General features: G+C 51.2%; 2 protein-coding genes and 1 non-coding gene across 4 annotated transcripts in view; 1 reads left to right on the top strand and 2 right to left on the bottom strand.

Annotated features, from left to right (window-relative positions):
• Nucleotides 1-12,641, top strand: part of SERHL2 (serine hydrolase like 2) — a 28,476-nt gene extending 15,835 nt beyond the window's left edge. For both annotated transcript variants that reach the window (XM_078334022.1, XM_035265838.3), the window contains 4 exons: nt 1,745-1,779; nt 8,181-8,263; nt 10,406-10,502; nt 12,195-12,641. In XM_078334022.1, coding sequence (XP_078190148.1) covers nt 1,745-1,779; nt 8,181-8,263; nt 10,406-10,502; nt 12,195-12,314 — 335 coding nt within the window. In that variant the 3' untranslated portion in view covers nt 12,315-12,641. The remainder of the gene's footprint in view (nt 1-1,744; nt 1,780-8,180; nt 8,264-10,405; nt 10,503-12,194) is intronic.
• Nucleotides 6,333-6,438, bottom strand: LOC118148324 (U6 spliceosomal RNA). The gene has a single exon (XR_004735089.1). It is a non-coding gene; the product is annotated as a U6 spliceosomal RNA (small nuclear RNA).
• On the bottom strand, nt 10,686-20,272 carry RRP7A (ribosomal RNA processing 7 homolog A). The gene is made up of 7 exons (XM_002743815.6): nt 20,190-20,272; nt 18,055-18,197; nt 15,788-15,913; nt 14,974-15,091; nt 14,536-14,633; nt 13,961-14,159; nt 10,686-13,007 (listed from the first exon to the last, which is right to left on the bottom strand). The coding sequence occupies exons 1-7, from the start codon at nt 20,260-20,262 to the stop codon at nt 12,922-12,924; spliced, it is 843 nt and encodes a 280-aa protein (XP_002743861.1). The 5' UTR covers nt 20,263-20,272; the 3' UTR covers nt 10,686-12,921.
• Nucleotides 20,273-20,404: the final 132 nt, after the last annotated feature.

Raw genomic sequence — 20,404 nt, 5'->3', positions numbered from 1 at the left:
ATAATATACTAGTGTTAGTAGTCACAATAACAGCAACACCTGTGTGCCCAACACACAGCTAAAACAGTGTCACAGCACCTATTCCTTTGAACCTCTCCAGCCCCTCCTGGACCCTACCCAGAGTCATTTATTTACTGTTTATTCATTCAGCAAGCACTTTGTGAGCACCTCCTATGTGGCAGGCGCAGTTCTTGGTCCTGAGGACACAGCTGTGAACAAGACAGACCAAACTTTGTCCTCGTGGAAGCTGAACTCTAGCAGAGGAGAGAAGCAGTCAGTAAGCAAAGGATCGAGTGCCTCAGAAAGTGTGATGGAGGCTGGGTGCAATGGCTCACACCTGGAATCCCTTTGGAAGGTGGGCAGGTCATTTGAGCTCAGGAGTTTGAGATTAGTGTGGCCAATATTGCAAAACCCCGTTTCTACTAAAAATACAAAATTAGTCGGGCGTGGTCTCGCACACCTGTAATCTCAGCTACTCGGGAGGCTGAGGCAGGAGAATCGCTTGAACCTGGGAGATGGAGATTGCAGTGAGCCAAGATCACACCACTGCATTCCATTCTGGGCAACAGAGACTGTCTCAAAAAAAAAAAGTGCTGTGGAGAAAAATAAGAAGGGGTGGTGGGGAGCCCTGGCCATGAAGGTTTTTGAGAAAGATTTGTATGGGGGAGGGAGCAGCCCTGCTTCTTAACCCTTGTGGACACCTGCATGCGGCTCTAGTCCTGCGTGTGTCCTGCCGGACAGGTCCCGTACAGCCACCCCTCAGTTCATGTTTCCATCCCTTCCAACTACCAGCAGCTTCCAGCTTGTGATTACCCACAGGGTCACAGGGGACCCTCTGCCCCTCCTAGATGCTGCCATACAGGCTGTTCTTGAGGAGACATTGCCCAGGAAGGAACTGCTGGGTGTTCAGTCTGCAGGTGGGGCTGAGTTGTTGGCCACCATCGGGATGGGGGCAGAGAACCAAATCTGCACCCACTGCTGAAGCTGGGCACCACCCAGGCCTCGAAATTCTGCTCATTTCTTTTTTCTTTTAAAAAAAATTTTTTTTTGAGACAGAGTCTCACTCTGTCACCCAGGCTGGAGTGCAGTGGTGCAATTTCAGCTCACTGCAACCTCTGCCTCTTGGGTTCAAACAATTCCCTACCTCAGCCTCTGGAGTAGCTGAGATTACAGGCACCCACCACCACACCTGGCTAATTTTTGTGTTTTTAGTAGAGACAGGGTTTCACCATCTTGACCAGGCTGGTCTTGAACTCCTGATCTTGTGATCCACCCGCCTCGGCCTCCCAAAGTGCTGGGATTACAGGCATGAGCCACCACGTCCCACAGCCTCACGTTTCCTTTTTCATTCAGTGTCTTCTCAACAAATGATGACACGATTGTTACTTATTTGCTTCTTCCTAGTGATTAAAGGAATGAATGAGTGTGTCAGGTTTCTCAGAGATGAGAGTGCCACCGTCCACACTGCTGTTAGCCCTAAGCTCCTGCCCTCATTCTGCACCGGCCCTTTGGGGTGGCCAGTGAGGGCCCATGTGGGCTGACAGGTCGGTGGCCAGGTGGCCATGGTCGAGCCCTGCTCCAGCTAGATACTAGTATGGGGAGTCCTGGGCAGCTGAAGACATCGGGGGTAGGTGGGAGAAATGGGCCCTGGCTGGAAAGGCCTGGGGGCCCTCAGCAAAGTCGTGAGCGTCCCTGACCCTGATGGACAGCACTGAGGCCACTGTCTTTGTGCTTCTGCCTCCAGGTCTGGTGCTGAACAGAGACAGGAGGATCACCTTGGTGAGTGCCGCTGGCTCTGGGTCCCCCGCCACAGTTTGCCTGTTAGCATCTTTGTTGTTGTTGAAAATTACAGGCTGGGCCAGGTGGCGCACGCCTGTAATCCCAGCACCTTGGGAGGCTGAGGTGGGTGGATCACCTGAGGTCAGGAGTTTAAGACTAGCCTGGCCAACATGGTGAAACCCTGTCTCTGCTAAAAAAAAACACACACACATACAATTAGCTAGGTGTGGTGGCACGTGCCTATAATCCCAGCTACTCTGGGCAGAGGCTGAGGCAGGAGAATCAGTTGAACGGGAGGCGGAGGTTACAGTGAGCTGAGATCACACTACTGCACTGCAGCCTGGGCGACAGAGCTAGACTCCATCTCAAAAAAAAAAAAATTACATAGATTACATAATTGTCAGTTTAACTATTTGTAAGTGTGCACTTCAGTGGCATTAAATACAGTTGATGGAGGTGAGTAGGGGAGGGAGACATTGTAGGCACTGGCTGCCACCCAGGTAAAAGCTCAGAGTCAGTGTGGTGCACCTGTTGAGAGGGGGATTCCTGATAGAGGCTGTGAGATTAAAGAGGGAGGGGCAGGATGAGAAAAGTTCTTCAAAACCAGTGTCCCATCTGGAGGCCTGGAAACTTTGTATTAATGGAAACTTGGCCATCTCTGCCAAGAGGCTATGTGACCTTGGGCAAGGTGCTTACCCTCTCCGAGCCTTGGTTGTCTCCGTGCAAAAAGAAAGTGTTTTCATTCATTCAGCTGGTTCATCAGCAACTTGACCAGGGGAGCCAAGCCCTGGGCCTGACTTTGAAAGGTGGTTGTTGAGACTACCTAAGGTCATGTGTGTTGAGTGGCCTTGCACAGTGCTGTCACTTCAGGTGCTCATGGCTTATCCTATTTTGTGATTGTTCAAAAGTGGTAGAACACTGTACACATATAAGACACTGTCATTAGAGGTGAGGAAGCTATAACTGCAAGGAGACTGCTGAGAGCTGCTGCCCGGGCCCAGGCCTAGAGAAGAGGCTTGGACCAGGGCATCAGCCAAGGGTCCAGGAATGTTAATGTGTTTATTGATCCATGTGGAATTTGTTTTTGAGCATGGTGTGAGGTAGGGATTCATTTTCTTTTTTTTTTTTTTTTTTACCACTGCACCCAGTCCCATGTATACTTTTTTTTTTTTTTTAAGGGGAAAAAAAGAAAAAGAGGGAAAAAGGAATATTACTTCATTCCTAGAATGGGTTTCAATAATGGCCGATCAATATTTTGAGTGTTTAAAGTGGTTAATGCATGTTTTATGTGTTGAAAATGGAGAACTCTATTGTGTTTATTTGTTCTGGCTCTGAGTTCAAGTCCTGGATATCGTTATCAATATGTTGTCTCGTTGAATCTAAATCTCATTATGTGTCTTATGTATCTGGGTGTTAAGATCTCTTATTGTTGCATTAATCCTTTTACCCTTGCATCCTTGTAGCTTTGAAATCTATTTTATTAAGTGTGAGAATTGCAACTCCTGCTTTTTATTTATTTATTTTTGCTCTCCATTTGGTTGGTAAGTTTTTTTCCATCCCCTTGTTTTGAGTCTTTGTATATCTTTAGATATATCGTTAGATTTTGTGGATAATGTATATTTTGTGTGTTTAAAATGGAGAGCTCTATTGAGTTTATTTGTTCTGGATCTTAGTTCCAGTCTTGAATATCGTTATCAATTTTCTGTCTCGTTGAATCTAAATCTCATTATGGGTCTTATGTATCTGGGTGTTAAGATCTCTTATTATTACATTAATCCTTTTATCCTTGTAGCTTTGAAATCTATTTCGTCAAATGTGAAAATTGTAACTCCTGCTTTTTATTTATTTATTTTTGCTCTCCATTTGGTTGGTACGTTTTTTTTTTCCAACCCTTTATTTTGAGTCTATGTATATCTTTGGATATACCGTTAGATTTTGTCTGTATCTTTTGATTGGGAGATTTGGTCGATTTAAATTTAGGGTTGCTGCCGTTTGATATTAACTGGCTATTTTGTCCTTTTGTTGATAAAAATTCTTCTTTATGTTAATGCTCTTTACTTTTTGGTGTATTTTTAGAAAGGGTCATACTGGTTGTTCCTTTCTGTGTATAGTGCTTCTTTTAGAAGTTCTTGTAAAGCAGGCCTGGTGGTAATAAAATCTCTGAGTACTTGCTTGTTCCTAAAAAATTTTATTTTTCCTTCAAATGTAAAGCTTAAATTGGCAGGATATGAAATTCTGGGCTGAAAGTTCTGTTGATTAAGTATATTGAATATTGGCCCCCACTCTCTTCTAGCTTGTAGGGTTTCCGTTGAGAGATCTGCTGTAAGCCTAATAGGCTTACCTTTATGGGTAACTTGATCTTTCTCTCTGGCTGCCCTTAATATTTTCTCCTTCGTTTCGATCTTGGTGAATCTAACGATTATGTGCCTTGGGGTTGGTCTTCTTGAGGAATATCTTTGTGGTGTTCTCTGTATTGCCTGGGGTTGAATAGTGTCCTGCTTTGCTAAATTAGGAAAATTTTCCTGGATAATGTCCTGGAGAGTATTTTCCAGCTTGAATTCATTCTCTCCGTCACATTCAGGTACACCAATCAAGCGTATATTAGGTCTTTTCACATAGTCCCATATTGCTTGGAGACTTTGCTCATTCCTTTTTATCCTTTTTTCTCTATTCTTGTCTTGTTGTTTTGTTTCATTAAGTTGATCTTCGACCTCTGATACCCTTTCTTCTGCTTGATCCATTCGGCTGTTTAAGCTTGTACATATTTCACTAAGTTCTCGTGTTGTATTTTTCAGCTCCATAAGTTCATTTGTATTCCTCTCTATATTGTCTATTCTTTTCAACATTTCATCAAACCTTTTTTCCAAGTTCTTAGTTTCTTTACATTGGGTTAGAACAAGTTCCTTTAACTCCCAGAAGTTTCTTATCATCCACCTTTTAAAGCCTACTTCAGATAATGGAACACAGTCCTTTTCCATCAGGGCTTGTTCCGTTACTGATGAGTCCCTTTCCATCAGGGCTTGTTCGGTTGCTGATGAGTCCTTTTCCATCAGGGCTTGTTCCGTTGCTGATGGGTTCTGATTTTGAGTATACTCGGCCTTCTTAGGCTGTTTTTTCCCCTTCATTGTAGATGAACCGCCTTTCTAATTAGTTTTCTGAGTCGACGTCCGACTTATTGATTCCCAGTGTTGGGATCCGAGCAACCCGCTGTGGCAGCCTAAATAGCAGCGGTAAGACTGATGGTGCTCTTCTGCCCGGGAATCTCTGGTCTGGCTTCCCTCTTGAGTCCGCAACAAGCCGCTCTGACTTCCCGGAGCTCCAAACTCCGGTCAGTAGGGGAAGCAGTCCCGTTGGCTCTGCATGAAGGGCTGCTGCGCCGAGACGCCGGCAAAACCGCTGCGGCGGCCACAAGAGTCGCGCTGGCGACCCGTGGGGCTCCTCCACTGGGAATCAGCTGATCGGTGAGTGACGAAAATTCGTCTAAAAGTGTGGCGTCGTCTCGTTCTCTGGGCTTTCACTGGGAGCTACAATCCTGAGCTGTTAGTGGTCGGCCATCTTGGATCGATCTTAGGGATTCATTTTCTTTGTTCCCTTTTTTCTATCATGTTTGAAAACTTTTCATTACTTTTATTATTTTTGTTATTATTTGATATGGAGTCTTGCTGTTGTCACCCAGGCTGGAGTGCAATGGCATGATCTCGGCTCACTGCAGCCTTCACCTCCCAGGTTCAAGTGATTCTCCTGCCTCAGCCTCCCAAGTAGCTGGGATTACAGGCACTCACCACTACGTCTGCCTAATTGTTGTATTTTTAGTAGAGATGGGGTTTTGCCATGTTGGCCAGGCTGGTCTTGAATTCCTGACCTCAGGTGATCCGCCAGCCTCAGCCTCCCAAAGTGCTGGGATTACAGATGTAAAATACACTGCATCCAGTCTATTTTAATTTTAGAGACAGGATCTCTGTCACCCAGGCTGGAGTGCCACGGCATAGTCATGGCTCACACAGCCTCAAACTCCTGGGCTGAAGTGATCTTCCCACCTCAGCCTCCCGAGTAGCCAGGACTACAGGTGTGTGCCACCACACCTAGCTAGAATTTTTACTTCTGTAGAGACAGGGTCTTGCCACATTGCCCAGGAGGGTCTCAAATGCCTGGGCTCAAGCTATCCTCCCACCTTGGTTTCCCAAAGTGTTGGGATTACAGGCGCCCAGCCATTGTAATTGTTTTTCTAGATGAACAGCTAGTTATTCCAATACCAGTTTTTGGGTGGGCCTCCCTACCCAGAGAGGCTTTTTTATAATTTTTATTTTTTTGAGATGGTATCTCACTGTGTTGCTCAGGCTGGAGTGCAGTGGCGTGATCTTGGCTCACTGCAACCTCTGCCTCCTGGGTTCAAGCAATTCTCCTGCCTTACCCTCCCAAGTAGCTGGGATTACAGGCATGTACCACCACACCTGGCTAATTTTTTGTATTTTTAGTAGAGACAGGGTTTCACCATGTTGGGCAGGCTGGTCTCGAACTTCTGCCCTCAGGTGATCTAAAAGTTTTTCTTTTTGTAAAGGAACATTTAGGAAATTTTTGTATCATTCTAGTGCAGCAGCCACACTTATCTTCTCTGTACTGTTCCAATTTGGCAGTATATATGCTGCCAAAGCAAAGCATCCAGATTCTATTTATTCATTATGTTTTTCTTTTTCTTTGAGACAGAGTCTTACTCTGTCATCCAGGCTGAGTGCAGTAGCCCAATCTCAGCTCACTTCAACCTCTGCCTCCTGGGTTCAAGCAATTCTTCTGTCAGCCTCCCAAGTAGCTGGGATTACAGGCATGTGCCACCACGCTTGGCTAATTTTTTGTATTTTTAGCAGACAGGGTTTCACCACATTTGCCAGGCTGGTCTTGAACTCCTGACCTCAGGTGATCTGCCCACCTTGCCCTCCCGAAGTGCTAGGATTACAGGTGTGAACCACTGTGCCCAGCCTAATTTTTTAATTTTTAGTAGAGACAGGATTGAGTTTGCCTGTTCACCTTGTGCCTAGGAAGCCCCTCTCGTGTGCAGGCCTGAAAGGCTTGGTCACACCCTGCTGTAAGATGTGGCAGCTGACATGTTGAGAGCACATGGATCTTGGTGACAGTATGGGAACCCGTTTTGGGGAAGGCACCTGAGGTCATTTTAGTCTGCGAAGCAGAAAATAGCTTGAGGGCCAGGGTAGAACTAGGACAGCCAGGGTAGAACAAGGGCAGTGAGTTTTCACAGGTGTGTGTGCGCGCGTATGTGTTCACAGGAATTTTAGGTTCACGATGGTGTGGGAAGGGAGTATTGGGTGTGATTTTATGGAGCCAGTCCTTACAGCAGGATTCCTGGAATTAATCTACTCAGCACACATTTATGAAGCTTCTCCTCTGCTGCTGAGAATTAGGGATAGAGAAAATGCTGAGGGCTCCTGCCCTTAGAGCCCCCAGATCAGAGCAGCACAGTCCAGTGGAAGCAGAGCATGAGCCTGGTGGAACTTGACATGGTCTAGCAGCTGTAGTAAAACAGTGCCACACACAGTGGCTCACGCCTGTAATCCCAGCTCAGGGAGACAGAGGCGGGAGGAAAGCTTGAGCCCAGGAGTTGGAGACCTACCTGGGCAATACAGCGAGACCTGGTTCTCCACAAAAAGGAAAAAAAAAAAGTGAAAAAGGAAACAGGCCCGATCAACCGTTCTCATATTTTTATTTAACATTTAAGATGTAGTTTCAGATGTAATCAACCTGAAACTTGATTGCATCATTTTGCATTCTAAGTTTCCCAAATCCAGCTTTGTGGCACACCTATAGCACATCTCACTCAAGCTGGCCACATCCCTGCCATGCAGATGTGAAATAGTCACGAGACAGGGCGGGCAGGACCACGGAGGAGGCTGGCAGGGGCCATCATGGAGTGCTAATCCTGCACTATGGTCCCAGCAGGTTTCTTCCTCCTGGCAATGCCTCACACTCTGCTTAGCACAGTCAAGGGCACCACCCTGGCTGGCAGGGGACAGCGTGCAGTGCATCCTATGGACTGGGAAAGGGGTGTGGAAGGGATACACTTCAGTCCTAAAACCCAGGCCCAGAAGTGGCCTAAATCACTTCTCTGCCTTTAATCACACAGCCATACCTGGTGGCAAAGGAGTATGGGAAATACAGTCAGGGTGGGTAGCCATGAGCCCAGGAAGAGGGGAGAATAGACTTGAAGAGGGCAGGTGTCTCTGGCCATGGGAGGCTAAAGAGTCTTCGACAAGGCAGTGATGTGTTGGGGTCCTGGGCTCGATCCTAGAGTGGATGGCTAAGGTGGCCTCGCTGGGGCTTAGCCACCCCAAGACAGGCCCATGAGTGCCTGCGCCCTGTGATGAGAGTTCACCGTGCTTCTGTCTCTGCAGCCAGAGCTCAGCTGTGACTTCATCAGCAGGGAGCTGTTTGCCCACTTCATCAGGAAGCTGCAGGCCCACGTCCTGCTCATCAAGTAAGACGACCAGGCGCCCTCCAGTCACCCCCAGAAGAGACATGGGTGCCAGGAATCTCCGGGAGGGAGCCCTGGCGTGTGGCTCCAAGTTCTCTGCATGGTGACCACACCACTGAGGCTGGAGATCTTTTTTGGGAAGCCCTCCTGGCAGCAGCGTCATGGACATAGAAAGTTTTGTCAAAGGAGGGGAGGGCTCAGGCAGCAGAGGATGGGCCAGGGCTGTGCCACGCCTTTCCACAGGTGTCAGCTGGGGGCATGCCCAGGTAAGCCTCTATAACCAGACCACAGAAGGCAGAGATGGGCAGACCTCAAGAAACACAAATGCAGGCCAGGCATGGTGGCTCAGGCCTGTAACCCCAGTACTATGGGAGGCCAAGGTGGGTGGATCACCTGAAGTCAGGAGTTCAAGACCAGCCTGGCCAACATGGTAAAACCCCATCTCTAATAAAAATACAAAAATGAGCCAGGTGTGGCGGTGAGCACCTGTAAGTCCAGCTACATGGGAGGCTGAGGCAGGAGAATTGCTTGAACTCGAGACAGAGGTAGCAGGGAGCTGAGATCACATTACTACACTCCAGCCTGAGTGACAGAGACTCCATCTCAAAGAATAAAATAACACAAATCCAAACCACAGCGAGAAACCACCTCACCACATTGGGATGGCTAGAACCAAATAGGTAACAGGTGGCGAGGATGTGGAGCAGTCAGAACCTTCACGCACTGCTGTGGGGCTGTGAACTGTTCTGGCAGCTTCTTGAGTTACTGAACAGTTACCATGTGACCTGCACTTCTCCTTGCATCCCTAAGAGAAATGCAAACATGTCCACACAACCTGAACACGAATGTTTGTAGCAGCATTCTGTAATAGACTAATGGTGGAGATGAAAACGCATTCAGTGGTGGCTCGTGCCTATAATTCCAGCACTTTGGGAGACTAAGGTGGGCAGATCACTTGAGCCCAGGAGTTTTGAGACCAGCCTGGGCAACATAGTAAAACCCCATCTCTACAAAAGATACAAAAAAATCTATTAGCTGGGAGCAGTGGCACATGCCTGTGGTCCCAACTACTCAGGAGGTTGTAGTGAGCTGTGACTGCACCACTGCATTCCAGCCTGGGTGAAAGACCAAGACCCTGTCTCCAAATAAAAAAGAAAATAGGTGGAGGACCCAATGTCCACCAGTGGATAAATAGGCAAGCAAAACGTGATCCACCCCACACCACAGACTCTTTTTGAGATGGACTCTCGCTGTGTTGCCTGGGTTAGAGTGCGGTGGCATGATCTTGGCTCACTGCAGCCTCCACCTCCTGGGTTGAAGCGATTGTCCTGTCTCAACCTCCCAAGTAGCCGGGACTACCAGCGCCCGCCACCATGTCCAGCTCATGTTTGTATTTTTAGTAGAGATGGGTTTTACCATGTTGGCCAGGCTGGTCTTGATATCCAGACCACATGACCCACCCACCTCGGCCTTCCAAAGTGCTGGGATTACAGGCATGAGCCACCATGCCTGACCCACCATAGACAATTTTTAAGCAGAAATGAAGCACCGACATGAGCTCCAGCATGGGTGGACCTTGGAAACTACACCAGGAAGTCAGACATAAATGTCTACATGTTGTAGGACTGCATTCATGTTAAAGTCCAAACAGCACCCTGCAGAGAAGAGCCAGTTCATGGTTGCTCAGGACAGGAAGCCTGTGGCGGCGGGGCAGGGAGGCCTGTGGGGTGTGTGAAAGCACAGAGGTTTGGGATTTCTTGGGGGTGATGAACATGTTCTGTAATTGTAATGACGGTCTCACAACCCTGAATGGGAGGGTGGTAAGACATGTAAATTCTCTCAGCCAAGTATGGACTCCAGAGCCTGTTGAGATCCCAGCTCTGCTATTCTGGGCTCTGACTGGCAGGTCCTGAACTCCGTGTGCCCCTGCAGGGTGCACCTGAAGCATTTGCTTGTGCCACCTGAGTATAAGCTGAGATTAACTGAGCCTCAAATCCAGTCTAGGGTTAGGGGACCCAGCTGTGGGAGTTGAGGCAGCCCAGGCTTTTGTTTCTCCTCAGAGGCCTGAATGCAGGGCAGGACAAGGACACTGCTGGGAGGCAGTTCTAAGATGAACCCCAATAACCCCAACTCTTCGCTTTCCAGAGCAGTCCACGGATATTATGATGTGAGAAGGGAGAATGACGCTGACAAGGAGCCCTTCTCATTCGTAATAGGCATGCTGAAATCCACCCTCAAAGAGGTAAGGTGTGGGGCTCAGGCAGCTGGTGTCTGTTATTTCACCCATTTCTTTTGCACTGGGAAAACCCCTGGTCTGACCCCAGGCCGAACAGGTGACCACCAGGAGCTATCAGGCATCACTCTCCACTGTGGTCAGTCCCCAGAGGCCTGGGCACAAATATAATCAGAATTTAGGAAACAAATCTTTTTAAAAAATTCTTTTTATAGCCCTTTCACTTAACAGAAACAAATCTCTTATAGTCCTCACGTACCCACCCCTCCTTCCTCAGGCCAGACACAATTCGGTGACCCAAATGCCAGACAGTCTCACATTTTTAATTTTTTTGAGAAACAGGGTCTCGTTCTGTCACTTAGGCTGGAGTGCGGTGGCTCAGTTGTAGCTCACTGCAGCCTCAAACTCCTGGGCTTATGATCCTCCCACCTCAGCGACCTGAGTAATGGACTACCAGGTGCCTGCCATCATCCCAGCTAGTAGCCCCACTTTTTGTTTCTTGGAGGCAGTGTTGATCTGTCACCAGCTTGGAGTGCAGTGGCATGATCTTAGCTCTCTGTAACCTCTGCCTCCCAAGTGCAAGTGATTCTCTTGCCACAGACTCCCAAATAGCTAGGATTACAGGCACCTGCCACCATAACCAGTTAATTTTTGTATTTTTTAGTAGGGATGGGATTTTAACATGATGGCCAGGCTGGTCTTGAATTTCTGACCTCAAGTGATCCACCTGCCTTGGCTTCCCAAAGTGTTGGCATTACAGATGTAAGCCACTGCACCCAGCCCCCAGGTTTTGTTTTTTTGTTTTTTTTTTTTTTTGAGATGGAGTCTTGCTGTTACCCAGGCTGGAGTGCACTGGCATGATTATGGCTCACTGCAGCCTCTGCCTCCCAGGTTCCAGCAATTCTCCTGCCTCAGACTCCTGGGTAGCTAGGATTATAGGCACATGCTACCATGCCTGGCTAATCTTTGTATTTTTTAGTGGAGATGGGGTTTTACCAGGTTGGCCATGAATTCCCGACCTGGTGATCTGCCCGCCCTGGCCTCCCAAAGTGCTGGTTTTACAAGTGGGAGCCACTATGCCCAGACTATCTCACATTTTATAGGCTCCCAAGCCACAGCAGCACACCTGACTGCTGCCTCCCTTTGCCCATCACACCAGTGGGCATGCTGGCTGTAGGTGGGGGTGGCTGTTGCCTAGGTTCTTCGGAGCACCTGGCGTTTCATGGTCATCTACCCATGAACACCTGACCCGGGGGCCTCTGCAGGTTTCTAGGCACTGTCACAAAGGGAAACCCACCTGTGGCTGGCCAGCTGCCAGGTCAGTGCCTAGGCAGGCAAGGCCTTCCAGTCGGGGTTTGAAGGCAGGAACAAGGCTGCAGGCTGCTCACACCCCCACCTCATTATTTTATCTCAAGCAGACCTCTGATAGTCACAGCAGCCCTGGTCATTGCCCCTCCCTGTCCCTGCTATGCAATTTCAAAAGTCAGCTGGCCTAGACCTCTGGGAGGCCTCAAAAACCCCAGGGCTTGGACAACCCTGGGGGTGCTGTGGACTGGTGGGGCTCAAGGAGCTGAATGTGGGGAAACTCACTGTGGGAGGCACAGGGAGCCAGAAGGCTGTGGGAGGGCCTAGTGCACCTTGGGAGCCTGTGGAGCTCCTGAGGCACCTCTGGTCACATCTCACCACACACCCCCTCTCCAGCGGTTCCAGTTTGTGGAAGTCCCGGGCACTCACTATGTCCACATGAACGAACCCCAGCAGGTGGCCAGTATCATCAGCTCCTTTTTACAGAGCAAACCCAGGCTCCCAAACCAGCTGTAGCTCTGAGCCTGGAATTATGAAGACCTCATGCTCCCGGACTCGGCACTGGGACTCTGAGTTCCCGAGCCCTGCAAGCAGGCCAGGCGTGGTGGGGAAAGGCTCACTGGTCTGGAAGCCTAGGATGGTAGCTTCAGGGGGAAGGGAGCAAGATTCCAACTTGAACATCCATGACCTCAAGAGGGAGACAGAGTCTGGGTTTGGAAGGCTGCCATCTCCTGGCTAATCATCAGCCAGCTGGAGGAAGCAAGGGTGGGGGATGGGGTAGGCCCACCTAGGCCTTTCCTTGTGGCCCCACTGAATGGAAAATACAAGATGCTGGCATTCTCACTGCTTTTGAGGCTGTTTTGCTGCCAGCAGGGGCTTTTCCATTGAGAAGGGGAGAAGGGTCCCTGAGAGGAAGGTATGGAGGCAGAAGGGGCAGATCCTCCTCTGGGTACTCCCAGGACTGCTGAAGCACAAGCCCTGAGGAGTGGCACGGTCCTTGACTCCCAGCTGTGTGGCCTCTGATGGGGGCTGTTGGACACGGTGGCCCTCAACCTGGGGCCCACCTTGGCCTCGAGTTCCTCCCGAGCCTGCATCTCCATCCTTCTGGTGTGGCTCTCCCAGCTTAGTAAGGTCGGAATTTGCGCTGGGCCCGAAGCAGCTCGATCCTCTGCTTGTCCTCCTCGAACTTCTTGCGCAGCTGTGCTAGATCTGGGGGTGAAAAGCAAGGGGCCGGGTCAGCATGCCCCAGGGGAAGCCAGATCGCTCATGTTCCACCCCTCCTCCCAGTTATTGTCCGGGTACGTCTTTCCCCCACCAACCCATCCCCCTTCCCAGCTCTGCTATGGAAGCAGAGTCTGGCTCCCTTAAACAAAACAACACAGCTGCAGGCCTAGTCCAAGGCCAAAGTGGGCTAGCCTGGAGATGAAGCCCCAGCGACCAAGCAAAGGCACCCGAACCTGCCCCTGCCCAAGGGGAAGAAAGGAGTCCGGACCACTCAGCCTGGAGGGACCCTGGGAATGGATAAAGGGACTCCACCCCTAGTGCTGGTAAATGCAGACAGCAACTCTGGTCACCAAGTGGCAGACGTGAGGGGGAAGCTGAGGGTCCACAGTGAGCATGGGCGGGAGCCAAGAGGGCCAATGAGTGACTGGGCAGGTGGCTCAGGGCATGCCACAGAGCCCATCCCCGTGCCCCAGCCAAGGCTAGGAGTACCCTCTCCCAGGCGCACAGGCAAGCTGTCCTGCAGACAGGGACACTAGGCAGTGGGGCAGAGGGCTCAGCTGCAGCACCAGGACTGGCCCACAGGTGCTCAACCATGGGAGGGTCCCGTGCAGGGCCACACCGTCTGCAGCACCCTCTCTGCACTCACAGTGGATGTCTAAGTGCCCTCTGCACTTGGACTCCTTGTTGGGTAGAGGCTGACAAGCGCCAGCACTAAGTGCACAGGGTCCCCACCCACTGAGTAAATGCAGCTGCCTCTGCTGGGTGATGGGGCGACCCAGCTGCCACACAGGGTGTGACCAGGCTGGGCCTCTTTCCACAGAGCCTGGTGGGCACCCTGTGCTTAGGGACACCCTCCCTCTGAAGTGCTAACCACAGGCCTCATCCACAGCTGGGGCCAAAGCCATGGGGCCTGAGGATGGGCTGGGGGCATGGCTTACGCTCCATCTTGCTCTCGCGGTGCTGCCAGGCATAGAAGTTAAGCAGCTCCTTTCGGGCACGCTTCCGTCTCTCTCTCTCCAGCACCCGAAGGCTGGCTGCTTCCGTCCGGGGGAGCACAGGCCTCCGGCCGCGGCGGGTCACCTTCACCCAGCCCTCCTCATCAGGGACCCCCTCTTCCTCTTTGGCCTTAGTTTCTTCCTGCAGGGAAGGTGACCCTGTTGTCCGGCAGGCTCCTGGGCCCTCCTGCAGTCTCCAGCAGCATGCCCTCCTCCCAGAGTCAGAACTGTGCTGTACCCCTACAGGGGCAAGGCTGCTCGCCACCTCCGAGCACGGCGCTGGAGCTGAGGATGGCGGGGAGGGCACAGACCTGCCGGCGCTGCCTTTTCCTCCTCCACTACAGACCATGTGGAGACTAGATGTCACTCAGCCAGGCAGCCCAGGATCCAGCAGGGAAAAAGGGGAGCCTGGCATCTACAGAGTAGCCAGGGAGAGGCCACCACTGCCCTCCCGGGGTGCCACCTTCCCACAGCCACATGGGCGCTGCGCTGCCTGGCTGTCCCTTCAGAACCCCTACCTCAGCGATCTTCTGGTCATACGCCTCCATGAATGTGTCCACCTCTACCCTCAGGGCCTCAGGGTCGGGCACTGAGTCTGCATAGTCACGGATCCACTCTGAGGAAAAGGGAGCCAGGCTTCCTCAGGCCTGGCACTGGGCCCCTGCCAGGCACATTGGGACCTTTTCACACATGGCCTGGGGCACAGATGCGAAGGAAATCCCCGTGCCTGCAAGCTGGGACCTTGCCTTTGCCTGCCCAGTATGCCCGTGCCACTCGGTGCCAGGCTCTCAGGCTAACGACTCCCTGGGGGCCCAGACATAGCCCCTCGGCCCAGCCCTCCACCACTGCTCTTAGGGAGCATGGATGTGGCTTGTGACATTCAAAAACTGTCTCCATAATGTCCCGCCAACCCAGAGCCCAGGAAAGAGGCACCAGACCCATTCTCAGATACTGACTCTGAATGCCAGTCTTCACAGGGTGGCTCTCTGTGGACACCAGCAGGGGGCCCTTCAGGGCCAAGGCAGCTGACACCCCACCTGGCTTCTGGAACACCACGTACGCTACCTGGAACCCCTAGAGAGAGAGAGATGTCAGAGGGTGGGGTCTCCTTCCCACATCTGGAACAAGGTCTCCAGGCCTGCCCTCAGCCTAGCCAGTGGCTACACCAGGGGAGACAATACTAGGCTATTCCTGAGCCGTCACAGAACCAGAGGCCATCCCATAATCCAGGTCGTGGCAGCCACACTTCTCGTTATCCTGCTTCTGTGGGAAGTGACATCTGTTCCCAGCTCTTCCCCAGGAAGAGGGGACAGGCAGGCCTCCTTTCTTCCAGTTACAGGAGGAATGCAGTGAGAAGCAGGGGTTGCCCTGGGCCAGGGCAGGTTTTTGGAAGCCAGGCATGGGCTCCAGGGCCACTGGGAAAGCTGTGAACAACAGTGCTCCTGAAGACCCAGCCCCAGAACCTGGGGAAGGAGCTCCTTCAGTGGGGGAAGCAGGAGGGGACCTGGGGGAGGCCCTGCAGGCAGCCAGCAGAGATGGTCCCTGAGCTTTAACCTGGGAAAGAAAAGGCAAGGCAGGAAATGCAAGGATGTGGCAAATCTGAGACCGAATCGCAGGCTTTGTCACCCGGACCGCCTCCTAGACCACACAGTGAGGATGGGCTCAGGACCACAGAGAATGCTCTGACATCCCACTGCCAGCTCCCCCCACATACTGGGGATGATGCCCCACCCCCCTCACTCTAGGAGAACCTGTGCTTGGGGGGCTCACCGGAACTGGCTTTGGATGAAAAAACTTCGACCTTGGCTCCTTCAGGCTCTCGGCCAGGTCCGGCTTGTCCTGCAACTCCATAGACTGGACAGGGCCACAGGAGGACAGGAGGCAGGACAGGCACTCCTGCCGTGGTGAGAGGGAAGTGGAGTGTGAGCATCCACAGGGCCGTCCCCAAACCTCCCTCTACCCTGGGTGGCGCTGCCAGGGTTCCAGTGCCCCTGAAGGACTCCAAGCCACTGCCACATCTGCCCACATGGGGAACCTATGGGCACCGTGCCCTCTGACCTGTTCCCCAGGGGACAGTACAGAGGTCGATATTCCTGCTCTTTTTTTTTTTTTCTTTCTGTTTTCTTTTTACTCCTGCTCTTATTTTGAGTTGGAGTCTTGTTCTGTAGCTCAGGCTGCAGTGTGATCTCAGCTCACTGTAACCTGCCTCAGTCTCCCGAGTAGCTGGGATTACTGGTGCCCTCCACCACACCGGCCTAATTTTTGTACTTTTAGTAGATACAGGGTTTTACCCCATTGACGAGGCTGGTCTAGAACTCCAGATCTCAGGTGATCTGCCCGCCTTGGCCTCCCAAAATGCTGGGATTACAGGCATCAGCCACCCAGCCCTGGATATTCCTGCTCGCTCATGCAAGACAGGTGGGGATATTCTCACTGGTATTGATTTTGCCAACAACTAAGTTTTACCATCTGAGCCAGAAGCAGTCGGACTATGCTATGACAATCAGGATGGTGGTGGTCTGTCAATCAGGCAGGAGGGGGTTTCTGAGACGTACTGCTGTCTCCCCACCTGGCTGCCGACTACACCGGAGCATTCTGTCTCTGGGATGCAGCGAGCTGGACACCTGCAGCCAGGGACCTTCCCTGCACACATGCTGCACTTCAATAAGGGTCAGAACTAACACCTCTTGTTCTCCATGCTGCTTTTTCTCTCTAAGTTTAGAGCAATCTTTTACAAATTAGGGTTTCTTTTGGGGGAAAAAAAATTCATCTAAAATCTAGCAATTCCCTGGGCTAGGCGCAGTGGCTCACACCTGTAATCTTAAGACTTTGGGAGGCTGAGGTGGGTGGATTACTTCAGGTCAGTAGTTTGAGACCAACCTGGCCAGCATGGTGAAAACTCATCTCTACTAAAAATACAAAAATTAACCAGGCATGGTGGTGGGCGCCTGTAGTCCCAGCTGCCTGGGAGGCTGAGGCAAGAGAATCACTTGAACCCGGGAGGTGGAAGTTGCAGTGAGCTATCACTGCACTCGAGCCTGGGCAACGCAACAGAGACTCTGTCTCAAAAAAAAGGAAAGAAAATCCAGCAATTCCCTTAGTTTCGTTTCTGTGAAAAAAATTAACAATTGTGCTTGGATAGAATTAATGGCACTTTTTATTATACTTTGCTACTTTAAAATTATGGACATGTATAACCTGGAAAAAAACATGCAATTCTAACAACTTTGGGCTACTTAAGATTATACTTTTTTTTTTTTTAAAGACAGAGTGTCACTCTGTTGCCCAGGCTGGAGTGCAGTGGCACAATACTGGCTCACTACAACCTCTGCCTCCTAGGTCCAAGCAACTTTCCTGCCTCAGCCTTCTGAGTAGCTGGGATTACAGGCACATGCCACCATGCCCAAATAATTTTTGCTTTTTCTTAGTAGACAGGTTTCACCATATTGGCCAGGCTGGTCTCCAACTCCTGACCTCGTGATCCATCTGCCTTGGCCTCCCAAAGTGCTGGGATTACAGGTGTGAGCCACTGCACCTGGCCAAATTTTTTTTTTTTTTTTTTTTTTTTTTTGAGACGGAGTCTTAACTCTGTTGCCCAGGCTGGAGTGCAGTGGTGCAATCTTGGCTCACTGCAACCTCCAACTCCTGGGTTCAAGGGATTCTCAAGCCTCAGCCTCCGGAGTAGCCAGGTCTACAGGCGCATGCCACCATGCTGGGCTAATTTTTTGGATTTTTTAGTAGAGACAGGATTTCACCACATTGGCCAGGATGGTCTTGAACTCCTGACTTCAGGTGGTCTGCCTGGCTCAGCCTCCCAAAGTGCTGGGATTACAGGCATGAGCCATTGTGCCTGGCAGGATTATAATTTTAAAGACATCTTTAAAAAGCCAGGTTCCTGACTTGAGATCAAGGTAGCCCTCCTGACACTCTCCTCTGGAGCTCCCATTAGCTGTGTCTGTCTCACCACTAAGGACTTCGTGGAGGCCATGGGAGCCCCCACCTTGAGCCCACAGGTCCCCTCCCAGACACCAGCTCACCTCTGTACAGTATGGGGGCACATTGAGGACAAAAAGAGTCCTCTTCCGAGGCCAGGTGGACTTGGTGCCTTCTCGAACGCTGTGTGCTCTCACATACAGGTAGTGAGAAGCCTGCTGCTTTTCGGAGAACTTGATTGGAATAGCTGGAAAGGAAATTGGAGGGGAGGAATTAGCTGAGGTCAGTGAGATATTCACACAACTTCCTTATTTTCTTATACTTTCCTACTTTTAAATTATGGACATGTATAATTTGGAAGAAAACATGTAATTCAAACAACTTTGGGTAATATATTAAAAAGCTTTGGGCTACTTAAGATTATACTTTTTTTTTTTTTTTTTGAGACATACTCTCACTGCTGGAGTAAGACTACACAACAGCTGAGTCCAGCAAGACATTCACACAACTTCCTTTGTCCACATCCCTGTCTAGTCCCATCTGCTCACTGATCCATCCGTCCATTCACCGAACCCCCTACCCTACCCTTTGGCAAAGCCTGTGTGGGCTGTAAGGGTCCACCCAGGAGGGCCTCCCAAGCTGGTGTGGGCAGAAGATAAATGGGCAATGATTACAAATGGCGGCACAAAGAAGAGGGAAGCTCAAACCCTGCGGCTCTTGGAGTGAACACCAAAATCCTAACCATGGCTGCAAGCCCGGTGAGACCCTGCCTGCCATTGTGGCCTCTTCTCATACCATCTTCCCCTACCACCTTGGATTCTCCCTGTTCCCCTTGGGTAACACCAGGGCCTCACACAAGCTGGTGTCTCTATCTGGCACGTCACCTTCTTCCCTCCCCCTAACCTTCAGGTTTAGCTCAAACCTCTCTTCTCAAGGGAGCCCTAGCATCTCCCCCAGCTCCTCTAGCCAGGTGTGCCTGTGCCTTCACAGCTTCTCTAACAGTCTGTAGGCTATAATGATGGGATTCCTTGGTTACTCACTGGCACACCCATGGCTGTAATCCTCATAAAGCTGGGAACTGCTATTTTCCTCACACCTCCATCAGAGTACCATTTGGGATAGAGCTTCGGTCCCTGAACCCAGGAAGCTCAGTTGCAATAATGGAGAAGACTAACAATAAGCAAGCACACAGCAAGCTTGTATCAGTGATGAAAGAAACATTCAGGGTGATAGGGTGGCAGAGGTCGTCTTTCCACAGGCCATCAGGGATGGCCTCTTTGAGGACAGCATTAAAACTCATACTAGCCGGCACGGTGGCTGGATCACGAGGTCAAGAGATCGAGACCATCCTGGTCAACATGGTGAAACCCCATCTCTACTAAAAATACAAAAAATTAGCTGGGCATGGTGGCGCGTGCCTGTAGTCCCAGATACTCAGGAGGCTGAGGGAGGAGAATTGCCTGAACCCAGAAGGTGGCGGTTGCGGTGAGCCGAGATCGCGCCATTGCACTCCAGCCTGGGTAACGAGCGAAACTCCGTCTCAAAAAAAAAAAAAAAAACAAGACTAGAACGCCACTGTGCAACAAACTGGCACAGCACATGCAAAAATCCGGAAGAGGAAAAGCCATGTTGCCTTAAAAGAACAGAAAGAGCTTTAGGTCAGCATCAGCCAGACCACGTAGGCCACACACACAGATTTAGAAGTCTGGTTCTTGTTTTAGAAGCTACCTTATAAAGCCACTGGAGGAAATGCAGTAGGTGTGGGAGCTATCGTGGGGGTGTGAAGCATGATCTAATTTAAATGCCCTTTAAAAATATTCTGGCACCTGGGTGGAGAACAGAAAAGGGCAAGAGGAGAAGGAGGCCAAGCAAGCAGGAGGGCCCATAAGAGCCCAGGTAAGAGCACATGTGGGCTGGACTAACAGCAGAGGCGAGGAGAAGGGGATGGGCTCACCTGGACGAGCGGCTGTGGACGGAGACGGGTTTGCCCTAAGTGTGAGTGTGGGCAGGAGTGGGCTCACTCAAAAGAACCGTGGGCCAAGACGGGCTCGCTCCGGGCGAGTGGGCATAGAGGAGGGCGCCGCGTGGGCGTCACAACCTGCCAAGCCTGGGACCAAGGGACGCCGGGGCTCACACCCAACTGTACGCCCGCTCCTGGGGACCCCCGGCCGCTGCCAACCCCCAAACACCTCCCGGCGATGCCTGACAGTCCCCAGTCTCGCGTCCCCGAACCCCTCACCTGTATAGCCAGAAGGGCTAGGGATCCGGTTTTCAGAGTCCCGCGCGGCGCGCTTCCTCCTGCGCGCCACCATCTTGCCGCCCAAGAGCGCGGGGATCGCCGGGAGTTCTGGTTCTGCGCCGGCGCGAGCGCATCTCCATGGCGCCTGCACCACCCCCCTGGCTCCAGGCCCGCCTCCCGGGCCCGGCCGCCAGGGCCCAATCTTCCTCCGCTGA

Source organism: Callithrix jacchus, chromosome 1 (genome assembly GCF_049354715.1).
Source record: "Callithrix jacchus isolate 240 chromosome 1, calJac240_pri, whole genome shotgun sequence".
Taxonomy (NCBI): domain Eukaryota; kingdom Metazoa; phylum Chordata; class Mammalia; order Primates; family Cebidae; genus Callithrix; species Callithrix jacchus.
Note: the sequence above shows the minus strand (reverse complement) of the source record. Positions and strands in the feature narration are given on the sequence as shown.